Source organism: Copadichromis virginalis, linkage group LG7, assembly GCF_057382275.1.
Source record: "Copadichromis virginalis isolate Kocher_CV1m ecotype Utaka linkage group LG7, C_Virginalis_male_GT1.1, whole genome shotgun sequence".
Classification (NCBI taxonomy): Eukaryota; Metazoa; Chordata; class Actinopteri; order Cichliformes; family Cichlidae; genus Copadichromis; species Copadichromis virginalis.
The window spans coordinates 70,834,300-70,854,190 of record NC_140624.1 but is presented as its reverse complement, the minus strand read 5'-3'; the positions used below and the strand labels follow the sequence as shown (position 1 = coordinate 70,854,190).

The 19,891-nt window shown below is 45.3% G+C and overlaps 1 protein-coding gene across 1 annotated transcript in view; it reads right to left on the bottom strand.

Annotated features, from left to right (window-relative positions):
- Positions 1-12,791, bottom strand: part of LOC146706827 (sodium channel protein type 4 subunit alpha B-like) — a 64,483-nt gene extending 51,692 nt beyond the window's left edge. The window contains exons 1-16 of the mRNA XM_085465077.1: positions 12,659-12,791; positions 10,787-10,915; positions 9,093-9,178; positions 8,179-8,379; positions 7,612-7,675; positions 7,397-7,538; positions 7,105-7,308; positions 5,263-5,359; positions 4,867-5,093; positions 4,151-4,222; positions 3,964-4,065; positions 3,549-3,896; positions 3,294-3,459; positions 2,192-2,364; positions 1,243-1,306; positions 258-412 (exon numbers count right to left, since the gene is read on the bottom strand). Coding sequence (XP_085321203.1) covers positions 258-412; positions 1,243-1,306; positions 2,192-2,364; positions 3,294-3,459; positions 3,549-3,896; positions 3,964-4,065; positions 4,151-4,222; positions 4,867-5,093; positions 5,263-5,359; positions 7,105-7,308; positions 7,397-7,538; positions 7,612-7,675; positions 8,179-8,379; positions 9,093-9,178; positions 10,787-10,905 — 2,220 coding nt within the window. The 5' untranslated portion in view covers positions 10,906-10,915; positions 12,659-12,791. The remainder of the gene's footprint in view (positions 1-257; positions 413-1,242; positions 1,307-2,191; positions 2,365-3,293; positions 3,460-3,548; positions 3,897-3,963; positions 4,066-4,150; positions 4,223-4,866; positions 5,094-5,262; positions 5,360-7,104; positions 7,309-7,396; positions 7,539-7,611; positions 7,676-8,178; positions 8,380-9,092; positions 9,179-10,786; positions 10,916-12,658) is intronic.
- Between the last annotated feature and the right edge of the window lie 7,100 nt (positions 12,792-19,891).

Below are 19,891 nucleotides of genomic sequence, written 5' to 3'. Positions count from 1 at the left end.
TACAGATTCAACCTTTGGGATTTACTTACCTGGATGATTGAGCATGCATCAAGACACTGATCCAAAAGTGATTTCAAAGACCAAATCAACTGTCTGTGGGTTCATGCAGGTCGCTATCAGTGCCATATGTTTAGCTTAGTGGTTTCAGTGTGGAGTTAAGCCAGGAAGATAAAACATGTCCAAGTGAGTCCAGGGTTTGAATGTGACATGAATTCATGATGTATATTGTCAAATATGTATTGACAATGTCTGTTTACCAGAGCTGCACAGCTCAGCAGGATGATGAAGACGATGAAGCCCTCAAAGAATTTGTGTTGCACGATGCAGAGGCAGGCTCTCCTGAAGTTAGACCAGACCCTGCCGGTACCCTGGGATGTGTCTATTTCCAGGAACGGACAGCAGATGTAACAGCCTGAAACACATCAGAGGCGTTGCTGACTGATTGGCTTCTGTTCTCTTGATGTAACGGAAACAGCTGCAGTGAAGGAACTTTGATATCATCTCTGTATGTCACAGTTTGTTGAACTTTTAAATTGGGTCTACATCATCCATCAAACTGAGGCACTGAAAACTAAATCATGCACAGAAGAACCAAAAGCTGCAGTTCCTCTAGCAGAGGCTCCAGCAGTGAGCCGGTCGCCATAGATTTAACATGTCCCTATGTTAAAACTTTACAGCACAAATAAACATGTTTACAGCCTGAGACCAAATCCATATCCATAATTTCCCCCTTTCATGACAACTGTAAGAGAGTGAGAGAAGGTTTGTATTGAGCCTTAAAGTTGGCATTATTAGGGGCGGGGCCTCTTTGACTAACAGGTGGATGGTGACACAGGCGGGTGTAGCTGCTAGCTGTCTGCCAATTGCAGTCCCTGAACTGGACCTCTGGACCGTGTTTGTGCTGTTGGAGTCTTTTGGATCATTTTTATTACAATCATCTGACCAATAATATGGCTGCTGTGAGGTTGACTGGACCAACAGACATTCAAGAAGTCTGAGGTCCAGTTTCAGGGACTGAAACTTGAGGATTTTATTTGGATGTTACTGAACACTAATTAGCAGGTATCCGAGTCTGTGTGATCCAAATATGGTGAAACATGAACACGTTTACCAAAGCTCAGCATTTACGTAATTACTCTCACTGCCAGAAGAGGGAGACAAAGGTTTGTCACTGCAGGTTTAAACTATTTTACATATAATAATTTGATATAACAGTGTGTGTGTGTGTGTGTGTGCTCATACTGTTGCAGCAGCAGTCCTCAGGTTCTGGATGAGTTTCATCTTTACGTTTCTGCATGACGTCACACTGCAGACACAGAAGTTCACAAACATAAATAAACTTTAATGTCCTAGTTACTTTAAAATACTGTCACCGGACTAAGTGTTCACACTCTGAAAGCTCACGCGGTTTATGTCTCGGGTCTTTACTGTGTCTGTGAATTCAGGATGGCTGATTTCAGTCCTGTAAAAGTCTGATGATCACCTTCTTTAAGCTGTTGCAGTGATTTTAACATCAGCAGCTGCTGATGAATTTCAAACTAAAACCTGAACTTTACACGGTCCAGTCGTCTGCCTTAAACCTGTGTGCTGTGGATGTGTGTGTGAAAGCATCTCATCGCTGTGTTTCACTCAATTCATCATAAAGACAACTGCAGTTATGCTGAAGCTCTGATGATGCTGCGGTCACATCGAGGGTGGAGAGATGTTCTTCATGCACAGTGATCACAGTGAGGAAAATAGTACTGTGTAATAATAAATAATAATAATGGATTGGATTTATATAGCACTTTTCAAGGCACCCAAAGCGCTTTACAATACCACTATTCATTCACTCTCACATTCACACACTGGTGGAGGCAGCTACAGGTGTAGCCACAGCTGTCCTGGGGCAGACTGACAGAAGCGAGGCTGCCATATCGCGCCATCGGCCCCTCTGGCCAACACCAGTAGGTAAGTAGGGTAAAGTGTCTTGCCCAAGGACACAACGACCAGGACAGAGAGCCCAGGGATCGAACCGGCGACCTTCCGGTTACAGATGCGATTCCCAACCCCCTGAGCCACGGTCGCCCCGTGGCGACACAAACATGTTTATCTGCTGTTCATACTCGAGGCCGAAGCTGCGTCACACATCAGTATTTACTTTTAACATGAAATTCTGCTCTAGGATCAAAAATAGTAGAATCTGCTTTACATGCTGCGTCTCCTTTTCTTCTGCATTTTCAGGCGTCCTAAACTCGATCTCAGCCACAGCGACGGGGGCCTCCCAGGCGGCCATGTTTGTGTGGTTATCATCGAGGGTCAGCTGATCTGAGCTCACAGAGCTTAAGGCCAGATATTCCTCCTTGTTGTCTTTTTCAGTGTCACCTGCAAATGAGGAAAACATGAAAATATTTTCAAATTAAAAGCTCTAAATCTAAAACTTAAAAAAGACACAGAAATCCAAATACGATCCACAGAAAAAAAATAAACCACTAACAACAGAGTATGTGTGAGGATGACCTGAAACATGAAGGCAACACTGCCTCAAACCTGCAGTCTCTCTAATGTCCAGCAGGTGGCGACTCCTCTGGTTGTAACCTGAACATTTGCAAGTATATGAGAAAATGAGCTTCGTGTTCACCTCATCACTCAGCTCACTGATGAATTTATGGTCTCAGTCACTAGTTTGAAGTCTTGTTGAGGAGAAGGAAGGACGGGAAGATTTAAGTCGAGACTACAATCCACTTTACATTTTACTACCAATGAGTAGTGAGCAGAGTCCCTCACTGTCGAAGTCAGATCCAGTTTGTAAACATCCAGTTTCAGGCTTCAAGACAGGACTTCACTAAGTCTTAGTCTTAAGTGTATATTTATTTTTCTACTCCTTTTATATCCATTTATTAGGGTTTTTTGCACTGATGTAACTCGTCGTCTTGTCTTTATATGCTGCACTGGCTGTAGCAGTCAGTGCGCCCCAGGGCAGCTGTGGCTACAATGTAGCTTGCCATCACCAGTGTGTGAATGGGCGGATGACTGAATGCAGTGTAAAGTGCTTTTGGTCCATAGGGGACCAAGTAATGCGCTATACAAATACAGGCCATTTACCATTTGCCATTTAGCGGAGATGACAATAAAGTTTGACTTTGACTAATATGTTACCTCGTTGTGGCTGTGCCAGTGTTATATCTACATTCCATGTTAATAATGCAGACCCCCAAAACAGCAATAAAGTAATGGCACAAAACAAGCTCCTTGGATTACTGTGACCTGGATAACTGAGAACCTACAAAGACAAATATACAAACAAAAACCACCTTTGTGATCTTGGTCAGCGTAGTTCTTCCCCCACAAAGTCCAGATTCTCTTGGGGATCCAGGTTCTGGTCTGTTTCATGGTACTCTGCAGAATGTTTGTTGTTTTGTCTTCTGAATCCACCAGCTGAACATTGATGAACAATAAATTCAGGAACAGATGTAGGATCTGCAAACAGACCAGGAACTCATTCAAAAACTCCTGATGGACTAAGGTGGACTGGGTCATTCTAGGTTGTTAAGTGTAAAGAGACTCACCAGCAGCTTTCCAACAATCAGGACAATCATGAAGAAGGTCACACACATGCCATCATTCGAGACCTCCATGCAATCCCATAAAGACTCTAAACAATGTCCACACAAGACCCTGAAGACAAGCATGAAGGTGTGGAAAAAGTCTTCCATATGCCAACGAGGAAGCTGGCGGTCATGAGAAATGCGACAGACGTTAGCTTTGTAGTCCGACTGGAACAGCTGCACGCCCGCCACAGAGAACATGAAGACCGTGATGAAGAGAACCAGAGTCAGGTTCCCCACTGAGGCCCAGACGATCTTCAAAAACATGTGGAGCATCGGCCACCAACGGGCCAGCCGAAACACTCGAAACTGGACAAACAGAAAGATACGTGAGAACAGATGATGATGATGACAGTGATGGTGATGTTATACTAACCGGAAGAAAACTGTGCAGCAAAGATAGACCCTCAACGTCAGCCAGTCCCAGCTGCACCAGAGAAATGATGACGAGGATAAAGTCGAAGATATGCCAGCGCACCTGTAACCACGACAACAAACAATCACAAATGTTTCTTTGAAAATGGCAGATCGCTGAACTGTTGAGAAGAAACTACAAATCTGACCTGGAAGTATCCATGCAGGCCCAGTGCGACAAGTTTGATGATCATCTCAGCTGCAAAGATCACACGGAAGACCTGCACAGTTCAAAGGGGTCAGAGGTCACAGGGTAGAAGCATGTTTTGCATCCAATTCATCCAACCATCGGCAGACAGGCGAACGAAAAACCTCGAACACACCGAGTCCCGTGCAGAAGTAGAAGTTCCAACAAAACAATAATTTTCCTGTGAAATGTCACCCATGTAAAGGTAGATCACTCTGACCAGGCATCACTGTTACTGCAAAGACTCACGGTGTAAATAAACCTCAGCAAAGCTCCCTCTGAATCCCAGCTGATCCTTACTTTTCTCGAGACTTGCCAGAGGTTTATACTGTACCCCCGTTACATTTTTACCTCACTGTGCTGCTTTTCCTCTCAGTTATGCAGGTCGTTTACAGGTTTGTACCGTTGGTTTGTTACCATTTGTGATGTAGTTGCTCTGAGTGGACATTTTAAACCACTCTTGCTAGGTGAATGAAGAACCCGCTAAAAGCATTCATCACTAAATTGGTCATGGAGGCACATCGAAGAAGAACATATGGTCCCTCCGACTGATCAAGTCTACACCAAACTAAGGGAGCAGAATGGAAAAGTCCTGATTTTAGCCTGCAGTGAAGAAGCTGCCATTAAATTAACCAAGTAGGAGATAACAGGGTCTGCAGACACTTCTTCAACACTCACCAGCTCAGCGATGACCAGGGTCTCCATGAACTCCTCCATCATAGGGTAATGTTCCATGGCTGTGAAGATGGTGCTAACAATGATGCAGATGATGATGACCAGGTCAAAGAAAGGGTTCGTGATAAAAGTGTGCTGCTGTTTGAGCCATCGCCAGCAGCCACAACAGTCCCCCTTCAGGAAGGCGTCAGTGCAGGTGCAACACAAAGGCCGGTGGTGCTCCTCTGCCTCTGCAACACAAAGCTACTCTGTGAGGCCACAAACTGTGTCAGCATTAAGTTGTCTGCAGAGCCTCGGCTCTTCGCGTTTGTCTGTGACTGCTCTCAGTGACAGAGCGTGTTGTCCTGTCCCAATGAAGGAAGGTGGAGGTTAAAGAGGTGGAGGTAAATATCTGTTTACCTTCAACGTATTCTTGCTTAGTAGCTCGTATACCAGCTGATTTCTTCTTCTGCAGTGAGTCCTGTTGCTCTGGAGTCTCTGCCCTGCTGGAAGCCTGCTGTCCATAACAAAACACCCAAACTCAGTTATGCTAAATGACGATTTCAGCAGAGCCATCCCACAGTACTCTGAACAGTTTCCAAACAGGGTTATTTTGTCTCAGAAAGGTCACGGCTGACACAATAAGTTGAGAAGAAGCTGGTGAAAGGTTTTTGGAACAGCTGGATTTTAAATGCTGCCGACAGGTCTGCAGGATTGGTCACATGCTAGACACAGAAGGATATTTAGATGAAGAATAGGACGTGTTTGATATATGAACAGAACTAAAGCCCGATAATAGACCTACTCGTGTTATTCCAGTATATTTTGTACAGGTGTGGAATGTTTTAGCAACACTGGCAACACCTGGGCCTAGTGTGCCAGTGTTCCAAGCTGTCAGAGCTCAGCTGTTGGTGTGGCTCTCCTCCTAGAGACACACACCTTATGGTTATTTTATATTGTTTCTATTGTGTTGTTTACATATTGTTGTGATTTACATTGCTGTGATTGAGAGTCGTCATCTACCCGAACCAAATTCCTCGTATGTGTCTGCGCATATACACGGCCAATAAAGGCGATTCTGATCTCCCTTTTGTCGTGGCCATGGAGCCCATCAACCTGCTCAATGAGGCCTGTAGAGTCTGAGGTGGGGCTGTTGGACCTCAGCCACAGTAACTGGGGTTTCTCTGTGGTTTCTCTGAGCATCAGTTCTTGCCGTGAATTTGCTGCAATGCCCAGTGTGGTATCATAATGAATCATTTGTTTATATATGCATAACAGTTATTATCAGTACAGGCGTTTTAAGTTCATGTTTATTTCTCTGGAGAAGCGCACAGAGTAGGTTGATTGTTGAGATAGGGCATTGTGTGTTGCTATACTGGCGAGGCCAGGAAAGGTGGTTGTTAGGCTGAAATTGTTAAATGTTGCCATTATTGTACTTAAGTTTGTAAGCCTGGCCTTAAACTGTGTGCTCAGAGACATCCTTCTGTTTCTGTTGCCCTCCCCAGCCTGTTGAATGGTGAGGGGGGCTATAGCGTAACTGTAGGCACATCCTCAGCAGGAAGTCACACAAACGTACCCCCATCCACACACACACAAACATGCTCGCACATGCATATACACACACACACACACACGCAGTGTTTTAACCTTTTGTGACCATAGGGGTTTTTTACAATGGGTGCTTGTGTAAACTGTGTGTCACACAAAAAAAGGCTGCAAGCGGGGGCTGGTTCTTTGGAGTAATCTGAGCTCGAGGGCAGAAGGGCTGCCCCGACATCCTCCCCTTGCTGTAGCATGTGAAAACCGATCGATTGCTGTTCTGTATTTCCTTCTTTACAGGAATCAGTCTGAACCAGCGGGCCTGCTGTAGCGCAGACCCAACAGCGGTGTTGAGTCTGTTCCAGAAGTCGAGATAAACGTAAGAATTTAGAAGAGAGGGCTGTAAGTTAGGTAGACGTAAAAAAGTTGCACCTGTAACATGTGACACAAGGTTCAGCAAATAAGAAGCAACTTTATTCCCGTGTGTGGATCATTGATTCCTGCTTTTGTTTTTTTGAAGGTGCAGCACCCAGTCCTGGAGAGAAGGTGGTATTGTGTTAGCACACACCTGGATGCTCCACAGCAAACTGACAAAATCTGCTGTTAAAGAGGTGCACACACTTACTGATGACCAACCAATGAACTAAATCTGATTAGACTTGATTAGTATTTGGCTGCTCATTGCCCTCCTAATTCCTGTGGAAGCAATGAGTCCTTACTGACCTCCTCCTCCTCTCTCCTCTTCAGCACCTCCACAATCCGTCCGAACTCTTCTTCTCTTTGTATGGCCTCGGCATCTTGAGTCTCTTCTTGCTCCGCTCGTGTCACAACAACCACTGCCAAAATGAGACTGAGCAGGAAGAAACAACCCGGGAAGAAGACGAACAGAAAGACGATCAGATAGGATTTTCCTGCAGTTCGCAACGTCTGCAAAGGGACAGACAGGTGAGAGAAACAGATGAGACAACCGGAGTACTGGGAGGAGCCTGCATGTGGTCATCGGTGAGTTACTGACCAACTGCATCAGGCTTTCCCAGAAGTCGTGCATCATGAGTCTGAAAAGTGACATCAGAGACCAGAAAAACGAGTCGTAGCTGGTGTATCCGAAGTTTGGGTTACTTCCTGCTTTCACACAGGTGAAACCATCTGGACAGCACCTGAACACATAAAAAACAGTTTGTTTTTATTGTTGTTGTTGTCAGTGAATGAAAGAGACTCATGTTTACTTACCCAGCGTCTGACTGGTTTCCACACACCAGAGGATCAGGATGTCCAGGAATGTAGTAATAGTTTTCTAGAAGGCAGACAGACATCCAAACCGTACAAACAGATCATGTTTCACCTTTCTAATTTAAGGGCAGGGGTGGCAACGATGACAGGTGCTGAAGTCTGCACTACAAAGCCAGCTGAACATTTCTAAACTTTCTAATCAATTCTCGCAGAGCCCCAGGTCCTGATAACATCCCTGGACGAGCACTGAGAGACCGTGCTGCAGAGCTGTCTTCACGGACATGTTTAATACATCACTGAGCCAGGAAATACTCTCAATGACAGATTCAAGGTCACATTTATGCTGCAATTCTCAGCATCTACATTGTTGCGGGTGATTTTAAAATCTGATAACAACAAATAAAACTGTTTTTGGACCTGAAGACTTTTCCTCAGAGGTTCACCTGATCTCACATGAGATCTCTTTCCACTGCTTTCATTGTAATGTTGGAAGAAGACCTGCGAGTCAGCCATCTGACTGTCTTAAAAGGCTAACCGGCCAATCAGGACGTGGTACGACCATCATACCTGGAGAGGTGGTGTGGTTGTGGAAATCGAACTCTGTCGTGTTTGTGTTCATCGACCAGATGACACATTTGTTCTTCAGGGTTCCCATGAAGAGCTGTAAACCAATCATAGCCAAGATGCTCAGGCAGAACAACGTCAGGATGATGACACAACCAAGCCTCTTCACCGATTGGACAAGAGCTTCGACTGTCTTCTTCAGACCTGTGAAGACAGCCCCCGCTGTGAATACAAGTCGCACACACACACACGCACAGACACACACAGACACACGCACGCACACACAGACACGCACACACAGACACACGCACACAGACACACGCACGCACACACAGACACACACAGACACACACAGACACACGCACGCACACACAGACACGCACACACACACACAGACACACGCACACAGACACACACAGACACACACAGACACACGCACGCACACACAGACACGCACACACACACACAGACACACACACACAGACACACGCACGCACACACGCGCACACACACACAGACACGCACACACACACACAGACACACACACAGACACACACACACAGACACGCACACAGACACACACACACAGACACGCACACACACACACACAGACACACACACACAGACACACGCACACAGACACACACACACAGACACACACACACACACACACAGACACACACACACAGACACACACACACACAGACACGCACACACACACACAGACACACACACAGACACACACACACAGACACGCACACACACACACACACAGACACACACACACAGACACACGCACACAGACACACGCACACAGACACACACACACACACACACACACAGACACACACACACAGACACACGCACACAGACACACGCACGCACACACGCGCACACACACACAGACACACACACACCTCGGCTGCATGTGAAGATCTTCAGCAGCAGAGAAATCGTCATCAGCACAGCAAACTTCCCCAAATCTACGAACTGTGACACCAATCTGAGACACAGAGTCATCATCACCACCTTCATCATCATCATCATCATGAAGCAGTGATTAAAGCAGCTGTAAAACATAAAGACACATTTACAGCCGAGCAGGAAAAAGCCAAAGTGTGTCGAGCAGAACATACAGAAGCAAAGCCGGTGATGAGGACGTGACAGTTAGTGTCCTAATATAAATCTAAAACCTTTATCAGTGACAAAGGTAGAGGAGACGTACACAGGAAAGCTACACAGGAAAGCAGAGCAGCACAGCGAGCGTTCAGCTACAGGAGGTTAGCTTGTTACCAAGCCTTAAGAAACATCAAGAGTCTCTGTGGTCAGTTTGCTGGGACAGTGTTTGATGTCAGCCTGGATTCAAACACTGAAAGAGTCCCAAACCTAAACAGGGAGTTTCAGTGCCTGAACCAAGGAACAACTAAACTCGAAATATAAGGGTAATAACAAAGGAACGGCCCCGGGGCAGACCCAGGACATCGTGGAGAGATCTCGGCTTTTCTGCTTAGGCTGCTGTCCCTGCAACCCAGCTTCAGATAAGCAGAAGAAAACTGGATGGATGGATGTGGTGGTGAAAGCAGCAAAAAGATAATTTTCATCTTCACAGCTGGAAAAAGCCCACCTTATTTGCACGGACATGGATCTATAGATATGAGACCACACTGACAAGAACTGTGTTGGTGTAACTGTAAAGGTCACATCCAGCATTGAGTGGATTCAATCGGTGGATCACATTTCTTGAGTATTTTCTGAGCTGCAGTGAGCCTTGTTATTCAGGACTGAGAGGCTCTTATTGTGAAGGCTCTTTTATACTGTTTCCTGTTTTTTGGATCACGTTAATCTGTAACCAACATTAACCCCCTAAGATCCGAACTCTTCCTCGGCATGCATTTTTAATTTCTCTTTGATATTTGGGCATATTGGGACCCGATGAATGTAAAAATAAAGAATTACCAGATTATTTTTTTTACCTAATTTTTGTTTCTAAGAAAAATGAAAGCCACATATGAGGATATTTGTTTAAAATTTCAGTAGAACAGTAGGAGTATAATGTCCTCGTGAGTGGATATCAGGCCGTTGCAGAGCGAAATTGAGTATTTCGGTCTAAATAACCCAAAATGTGATGTCCACACGTGGACGCCAGGTCCTAGGAGGTTAAAGAAGTGAACAAAGAGGAGCTCTTCCATTAACAAACTCACAGTATAAGCAGTCCTAATTGTACCTCATCAATGAGCTTGGAGAGACACCTTCAGCAGCAACAGCTTGATGTGATCATTTTCTGTATGACTAATCAGTCTGGCTCGATTAGGAGCTGGGGCTGCTTACCCTCTTAACTCCCATGAAGGCAATAAGGCTGGACTTGTTTTTTTTCTCAGGATCGTCCTGTGAAAACTTTCTTTTCCAATAACTGTACGTGTCGGAGAATCACGGCAGAGAAATAAGTCTCACCAACTTCATGTCAGCCGTTTTCCAATAAATCTAAAACAGATTACACTGAATTTTGTTTGTGCAACCTGAAGTTGCCCCCTGCTGGTCATTAGAAAGAATGCAGATTCATGGCTGTACATACAGTCTGTGTGAGAGTGTGAGGTGTGTTATTGAGCCTTACAGGGTGCTGATGATGATGATGTCCAGCCAGTTCCAGGGATCTCTGAGGAAGGTGAAGCGTCCCACACAGAAGCCTCTTGCCACGACTTTCACCAGAGCCTCAAACACGAAGATTGCCATGTACACGTACCTGTTCACATAAACGTGAGACAGAGAGCTTTCACACCAGAGAAGTTTGGGCTCGGGAGAGCCCGAGTGCCCTGGAGAATTAAGAAAGTGGAACCGGCTGTTCAAACCCCCCCCAAGGCTGCCCGCTGGGATTGAAACAATGGGACGAGGCGCGACGTCTCAGAATGGGCTCACTGAGTGCAGCACGGTTAAGAGCTTGGAGAATCTTATGGCTGCCATGAATACTCAGAATAACACCTCTGAGTGAAAGTTAGATCACATCTTGGAGCAGCTCTCTGCGGTCGTGAGGTCTCAGAATCTGCTCCTTGAGCACAAGAATTGACAAGACCACGGAGCGCAAGTTTGATAACATCATGGAGAAGCTCGCGGCTCTGCAACGGGAGATTGAGAGACCAGTGTCGGAGTGTTAAAGAACAGCTTTGAAATTCTCATGAGTTGTCCGCATAAAAGAAAAATCACCATCATAATGCAGCTGTCCCTTCGGCGCCAGATGTCGGCTCAAGGCTGGAGCCGAACAACAACACCCTGATAACGACTGTCTTGAGTCTGTTCCTTCTATTCCATGCAAGGCCATCTGGGTTGGCTGGAAGACTGTTTACTTAGCCTGGCAGGGTGAAGGACACTGTCTCAGCTAAACTCTGGACACACACACACATACATCAACACTGATATGCACACACTCATCCCCCCTCCCTTTCCAAACGCCTCCAATGCTTGTTCCCTCCTGGAGAACACGGCGGGTCTGGGCCCGCGCTGGAATAATAGCGCAGGGCAGGATGGCTGCTGTGTTTGCTTCGGATTACTCCTCACCCCCTACTCAACCCTGTGGCTTGTCACGTGCTCCATAATGTTGTGCTGTGGACATTTATGTGCTTTCTGTGCAGAGGAGTTTTTTTGTTTCCTGTTCTCATGCTGTCCTCCCAGGAGCCCAGCATGAGTAGAGGTCTCTTTTTTTACTCTTGTACTTTCCCATTGTAGTGTACATTTCAGTGTTTTTCTGTAACGCTACCGATCTCTGACCTGTATCCCCATGTGATGTCTGTGTTGTGTGTGTAAGGTCGGGGAGGGGGGGATCCCATTTCACTGCAGGGCAACCTGTGTGTGGCGAATAAAGCATTGATTGATTGATTTATTGATTGATTGATTGATTGATTGATTGATTGAGAGCTTTCACACCAGCTCAGGGTTCTTTCCAAAGGATACTTTGGCATGCAGACTGGAGTAGCCAGGGACTGAACCGCCAAACTTTCAGTTAGTTAGTTTGAGTTGGCTCTAACTCCTGAGCTACAGCCAGCCCAAGACAGTAAAAGTGCTTCCATTATACTGAAGAGGAGGCAAACACTTCCACCGCAGATCTCTCCTAAATGGACGAGTCACACAAAAGCTGTCTCGATGGAGAAACATCACAACAGGCCCTTTAAGCCGTCTCTTAATTGTCTGTATGACAAATCTGTTCACATATCAGAACACTCTGAGCATTTCCTGTCTCGACAACAGCGAGCAAAGTCAGTTTGACCTTTACAGACCTGTGTGTGCTGCTGCTGTCAGACTGAGGACAGACTGAGGACAGACTGGCTCTTTGTCTTTGAGCCTTAGCATGGATTTAGACTTTAAAACCATTCTCATGCTGTGACTCATCGATGCTGCCATCAACAGCCCTGTTCATCACTTAGTCGTGTTTTTCTGCTCCAGATGAAAGATCTGTGTGTGTGTGTGTGTGTGTGTGTGTGTGTGTGTATCTTACTTCACCACAGGAAATTTGAACTCCAGAACACCGAAGCCCAGGATCGCCAGTAGGATGAATATACTGAAGAATGTGTGAGAGTTCAGGGAAAACTCAGCTCACCTGGTCCAGAGAGCTAAAACCTGACCACACAGAGGCTCCTGACACTATGACATCATAAAGGATATGGATGAAGAAGGGTCTTGATGGCGATGGTCCTCAACGGGTTGAATGGACTCAGCAGGTAACAAGACGAGTCAGCACTAAACCTGTTAATGATGTTTCCTTTACTGAGAACCATGAAGGTCTGCAGAGAGACAGGTGAGAGACAGACAGGTGAGGGACAGACAGGTGAGAGACAGACGGGTGAGGGACAGATAGGTGAGAGACAGACGGGTGAGAGACAGACGGGTGAGGGACAGATAGGTGAGAGACAGACAGGTGAAGGACAGACAAGTAAGAGACAGAGAGATGGATGAGAGACAGACAAATAAGGGACAGAAAGGAGGTGAGGGACAGACAGATCAGAGATAGATGAGTCAAGACCTTTTTTGTGACTAGCAGGATTTTGAATTCTGGATTTAACAGGGAAACAATAAAGATGAAAGTATAAAAGTCAAATCAAAGTAAAAATGCACTAAGACGGAGTCATAATGAAGGGTATGCAGTGCTGAATAAATAATTTTAAGAAAGTATTTAAAAGTGAAGAGACGGTTTGTGGTCTGGAGATCTGGTGGAAGTGTGGCCAAAGTCTCAGGACAGAACAACTAAAGGCTCTGAGTCCCATGGTAGTCAGACGAGCAGGTGGAACAGACAGAAGGGAAGCTGAAGAAGAGCAGAGTGTACGAGGGGGTGAGTATGTGTGGAGAAGATCAGATAAATATGGAGCGAGGTTATGAAGGGCTTTGAAAGTAAGAAGCAGGATCTTGAAATTGGCAGGGAGGTGAACCCGGAGCCAATGGAGCTGTTTAAGAACAGCTGTTATATGTTCAGTGGATCTAGTTCTGGATACAATACGAGCAGCTGTAATTTGAACTAAATGCAATTTATGGAGGTGGACCATAGAGAAGAGAATTAAAGTAATCTGAAAGAGATGTGAAAAGAGCATTGACAAGTATGACGGTACTGTTTGGAGTGAGTGAGGGATGAAGGCGTTTAATATTACGGAGATGAAAATATTATATGTGCTGTGAAGGAAAGAGTGCTATCGAGGATGACACCAAGACTCTTAACCTGAGGGGAGGGTGTGACAAAACAGTTATTAATGGATAATGAAAGACATCTGGTTGGAACTTTAGTCAGTTTTGATTTGGTGCCTATTAGAATTAATTCTGTTTTATTGCCATTAATTAATTAATTTTTTTTTCTTTTTTGCCTGTCCCGTTTGGCTCTTTTGCATCAAAATTGTTGTCTAAAGGCAAAGAAAGATGCCCAACGGATTTACTTTACCAAATTGACCATCCCAGCCTTGCCGTAATGGTCTATTTGATTCACCTTTCATTGTTTATTTTATTTTTTATTTTCACTTGCTAGATACGGGACAGACTTGAATGAGGAAAAGAAAAGGGAGAAAGGAAGAGGGAAAGAAAAACAGCGGACAAGAGGGACGGGGATAGAGGGCAAAAAAACAAAAAACAACTAAATAAGCAGACAAAAAATACATATATCAACCACCTGGATCACCTGTTGAGAAAGAAAAAGAAAACAAGAAAATGAGAGCAATACAACAAACAACATCACAATGATATATGGGAATATGACAGTAAATACTAAATATTAAACATTATTGTGCAGCACATAAGATCAACAGAACACAGTGTGCTTTGAGGTAGGAGCCAAAAAGGGTGTAGTTTGTGGGTGTGATCACCCGTGTGTACACCTGTGAGCATGGACGCGCTTGTTTTTTTTAAAAGGTTCCTTCATGTAATGATCTGCTAGAGGGTGTGGGGGGGCCACAGCCCCGTCCTCCAGGGCATGAAGCAGGTATGGAGGAGATCAAAACTCCAGACATCCAGAGGCCCCCAGAACACAAGAGACCAAGGAAGACCAACAGAGGGGCAGCCGCGCCACTGTCCCAGAAAGAGCTGAGGAGAGTCCCAGATGAGGGCTCACTCAGCAGCCGCGGAGCAGAAGCCAGGGGGAGTTGCAGTGACGCGCCCGTGAGCTCCGCCGGCAGCCAGCTGCGCCAGAGTGACCGAGCCCCAGGCTGAGAGGCTGGGGGCACCCCACCTCCGAAGTGGCCCGAGCGAGCCCCAGGCTCCAGGCCCGGACAAGAAGCCACCAAGGAGTGCCATTATTGCCATTGATTTTAAGAGAGTTGTGGGTAAACCAGACCTTGATTTCACTTAAACAGTCAGAAACTGATGTGGGTGGGAGAGTAGTTGTGGGTTTGGAGGACCGGTAGAGCTGGGTGTCATCTGCGTAGCAGTGAAACTGGATGTTATATTTTCTGAAAATATTACCTAGGGGTAGGAGATAGATAATAAAAAGGACCCAGGACAGAGCCTTGGGGAACACCGGAGTTAACTGGAGTAGATACTGATCTGTGAGTAACTGAACAAACTGTGAGTAGCCAGAGAGATACAAGGTCAACTAGGCGAGTGCTGTACCACTGATCCTAATAGATGTTAATCTATAAAGAAGGATGCGGTGGGAAATAGTATCAAAAGCTACTGCAAGGTCAAGGAGAATGAGGATGGAGATGAGTCCAGAGTCAGCTGCAAGCAGAAGATCAGTAGGGATTTTTACTAGAGCTGTTCCTGTACTATGAAAAGAACGGACACCGGACTGAAACAAGTAATTTCCAGTGAGGTGTCTATGAACCTGTGCAGCCACTATCATTTCATGAATTTTGGCTAGGAAAGGCAAATTTGAAATGGACGTTATTTAAATGGGAAGGGTCTGAAGCATTCTTTTTCTTTTTACAGTAGTCCAGCCTAGAAGTAATGCAGGAACTAGTTTTTCACTCAGGATGTTTCTAAATTTAGAGACATAGCAAAAATGCAAGAAAGCAGTCCTACATAGTTGTTTAATATGTGCACTGAAGGACAAAATTTGATTTGTATCATCTGGCTTCATGAATAAATAAAGGTGCGTATCAGCTGCATAGCAGTGAAAACGGATGCAGTTTTTTACTAAGATTATCTAAAGGAAGCATTTATAATGTAAATAAAATTGGTTCCAGCACAGAAGCCAGTGGAAGTCCACGAAAAACTTATATGTGTGAAGAAGGCTCCAAGTTTACATGAACAAACTATTGTTTGACACAGATATGTTTCAAACCACTCCAGTGCAGTACCTTTAATGTGTTCTAATCTCTGTAGTAAAATATTGTGCTCAGCAGTATTGAATGGTGCAATGAGATCTGACAGGACAAGCACAGAGATGAGTCCACTGTTAGAGGCCATAAGAAGATCATTTGTAACCTTCACTATTCTTTTTCTGTGCTGTGATGCACTCCAGATCCTGATTGAAACTCTTATAATAAATCATTACTCTGAATGGGTCGACTAGGCACATTGACGAGCTAAAAATCATTGATGTTAACCTAAAACGATCAGACAGAGACATGAAGATCACAAAAATCTCATACAAAGTTGGAGAATTCAGAAACCCAGAGTAAGGCCCAGGAGGACAACAGACAACAACAATAAAATAAGTTTTTGAGTTTTCCAGCTAGGGTGGACATGACTGGTCACAGAGAGAAGGTCAGAGGGAGACGGGTCCAAGAAAGACAGAGAAAGACAGGTCAGATGGACAGACACATCAGAGAGACCAGGGGATCAGAGACCTTCTGTGATTGGTAGAAGGGATCCAGATCCTCCAATGGGGTGCAGAGAAGCTGAGGGGGGGGGGCACCATAGATGAAAGGGAGGGACTTCCCAGTCTCCAGGTGACGAGCAGGTTTGGTCAGGTTTTTCTCACTTGCCTGAGTTACACAGAAGAGCTTCCCCTCATGCAACTTATCAGCAGTATTAATTTTACTGATTGATTATCTATCACTGATTCCTGAAAGTTGATCGGTACCTTTTGGTGCTTCCACGCCTTTCGCTCCTTTACCTCAGCTTCGTGTCGTTGTTGGACCACCTCCTTTGAGACTGCTGTGAAGCATCTGAAAACCTCCATACCTACAGGTGGCAGCAGAGACGCCATTCTCTCATCCTGGAGAAGTGGTCGAACCTCGCTGTTGCCTAGCAACAGGTTTCTGTAGGGAAGAGAGGTTTTGGTTTGGTTTCCTTGAAGCCACTTACAGAGGTGCAGCTGTCTGTAGGGCTGTTATTAATCATTATCAGATTTCTCAGTGTTATTCGGTTCAATTTTATTTAAATAACACCAATTCTGTCACGGTCTGGCTGGCAGACCGTGGGGATGTGGGGAATGAGGACCCAAAACGCAGGTTTCTGCGATGCAAACAGTGCACTTTATTTACAGTGAAAGCTGTAAACACAAAAAATCCCCGTTGCTCCCTTGACTCCTGTGTGTGTGCTCCCCTCCGACGTCTGTGCTCGTGCTCCCCGCTGTCGTGCTTCCGCACACCCGTGCGTGCTGCCTTTCTGGTCCACTCTTCCACCTGCAGGAAAACCACAGAAACAGCCGTCAACACTGACCCCCACGGGCATATACGAACTGCGCTCTTATACACTGCCACACACTAACTTGGGATGACAACGCAATGATCCCGCGTCGGTGAGAGCTCCAACACTCTCCTAAGTAGCTCCCCAGACGAGGCCTGCAGGTGGCTGTCCTCCATCCTCCAGACACACACACATGTACACACCCACACCCTGCCTATACATATAATGAGTGAAACACAGAATAACACAGCATTTTGCAGAAAAACACACACATCACCAAATAATAACGATAATAATAATAATAATAATAACAACAACAACAGTCAAAACTGCTCATGGACCCCCGAGTCCTCCAGAGCCGGGTCCGGTCCGTGAGTCGTTTGGTACCGGGCCGCGAGAGTTGAGGCTCAGGTGTGAAATGTCTGGTTTTCAGGGTTTTTATCGGTTTTCAGCGTTATTTTGTTATAGTTTTTATTGTTAACTCGGTTTTCCTGGGTCTTTCCACGTGTGTTATGAATAAATCTTCTTTTTTTCAGTACTAGTTTTATTTTGCTGTATTTATCCGCGACACCTTAAAGGCCGGTCCGTGAAAATATTGTCGGGCATAAACCGGTCCGTGGTGAAAAACAGGTTGGGGACCGCTGCTATACAACACTCACCTAAAGGTGCTTTATATTGTAACTGTTGAGATTTAAATATATAATAATCTGAATGCGTATTTGCTGATTATATTGTTTTATATAAAAGGCCCAACTCTGAGTACAGTCTGTGCCACAAAGTACTGACAGGAAACTGCATGCTTTTGCAGAGAAAATAGGACCTGCAGCCAGAAAGTGAAACTAAGCAGAGTCTTTGATCGAAGCTTAAAGTGTGTGTGACGTCTATATAAATGACTAGGCTTTCTGTTTGTGCTTCAGACCTGAGCTTGTGTGTTCGTGTGTTCAGGTCTCCATATTCCGGAATATGTAAAATTAATGATCATTTTTTGAGTTTGACCACTTTGAGCCGTGTCTTTCTTGGCCGTTCAAGAATACAAAGAACTGAAATTTTATATAACCTAAAGACCTCCAATATTGGAGAGAAAACCCAAAAATCACATAACACCGTATGAGCAAGCACTTGAAACTAACTTTTAGTTTCTTTCTGCTAACTTTTAGCAGAAACGTCCTTTTCTTGATGTCATTGGCTTCTATCTACTCATTTGCCCAGCTTGTTATCCCAGGAGGTTATCTGATCACCAGCAGGGTGTAGGTGTTGATTTTCCATTTAGTTGACTCCTCAGGACTTACCTCATCTCTACAGGCACTTGGTGGTTGCAGCTTTCCTAGCAGCCTCTTCATGGTTCCCGTTTGCCTTTGGAATACCCAGGTAATTGTAGGTGTCCTCAATGTCTGCAATGTTGCCTTCTGGTAGTTCAATCCCCTCAGTTCTGAGTACCTTCCCTCTCTTTGTTATCATCTGACTATATTTCTCCAATCCAGCTTTCTCCATACAGCTTAATGTCATCCATGTACAGGAGGTGGCTGACGACTGCGTCACTCCGTAGTCGGTATCCGTAGCCAGTCTTGTCAATGGTCTCACTGAGGGGGTTCAGGCCTATGCAGAACAGCAGTGGGGACAGAGCATCTCCTTGGTAGATCCCATACTTGATGGTGACTTGTGCTACGGGCTTGAAGTTGGCCTCTAGTGTTGTCCGCCACATCTCAACTGAGTTCCTGATGAAGGCTCTTGGGGTCCTGTTGATCTTGTGAAGTTCTAGGGATTAAGGTTAATAAGTCTGGTCTTGCAGTCTTGAGCAACTGTAGCTGGTGTTTCGTGCTTCTGGTGTTTCTGCCAATCCCTGTTGTTGCTCCTCTTATGTATTGAGCTATTTGCCTGGTCATCTTAGCTGCTCTGACGCCTGACAGAAGCTTCCAAGTGGTACTAAGCCAGGTTATTGGCTCACAATTGGATGGGACCAGTCTGTCCTGGGGATCCTCGGGGATCAAGACTATCCGGCTTCAGTTAGTCATTGCAGGTGTGTCTAATCCATTTGCAGTTAGCTTCCCTAACCAGCTGGTGTGAATCCTGTGAGGATCTGGTGGTGTCCAACTCTTCATGCTAGAGTCTCTACTGGATCTGGTTAGTAAAGAGCTTCCCAAATTGCGGGGCCCGCCCCCTAGGGGGGGGGGGGGGGCGCAGAGCCATTGCAGGGGGGACGTGGTATGAAAAGGGGAAAAATCCAAAAAAAACCCACTTGGACACTGTTAACACAGGGTGCCAACACAAACGCAAAGCAGGAGATGAAGCATCGCTGAATATGTTTCCAAACCAACTTCATTCTAAGCCAAAGACTAGAAAATATGGTGAAGCAAATCTTCCCTTCGGCTTCACCTGCACAAGTGCCGAGGTAGGTCTCCCTGCAGAATTGGTTTTCCCTTCGTCTGGAGCAGCGCTGGGCTGTTCAAATCATGGACAAACAGTATACAACATTATTGATTTTTAGTTCACAAACACTTGTTGTAGTGACTAACTACTCCTGACATGTTGGAGATGTTTGCTCTTTATACAGTAAAGTTACAGCGGGATACAAATAATATCAGGCTGATCCTGCCACGATTTGTTCCCCCCGTCTAAATCACAGACAAACAGTATCCCAGTTTTTTATGTTTTTAAACCCATTTGGCACAGAGAGGCAATT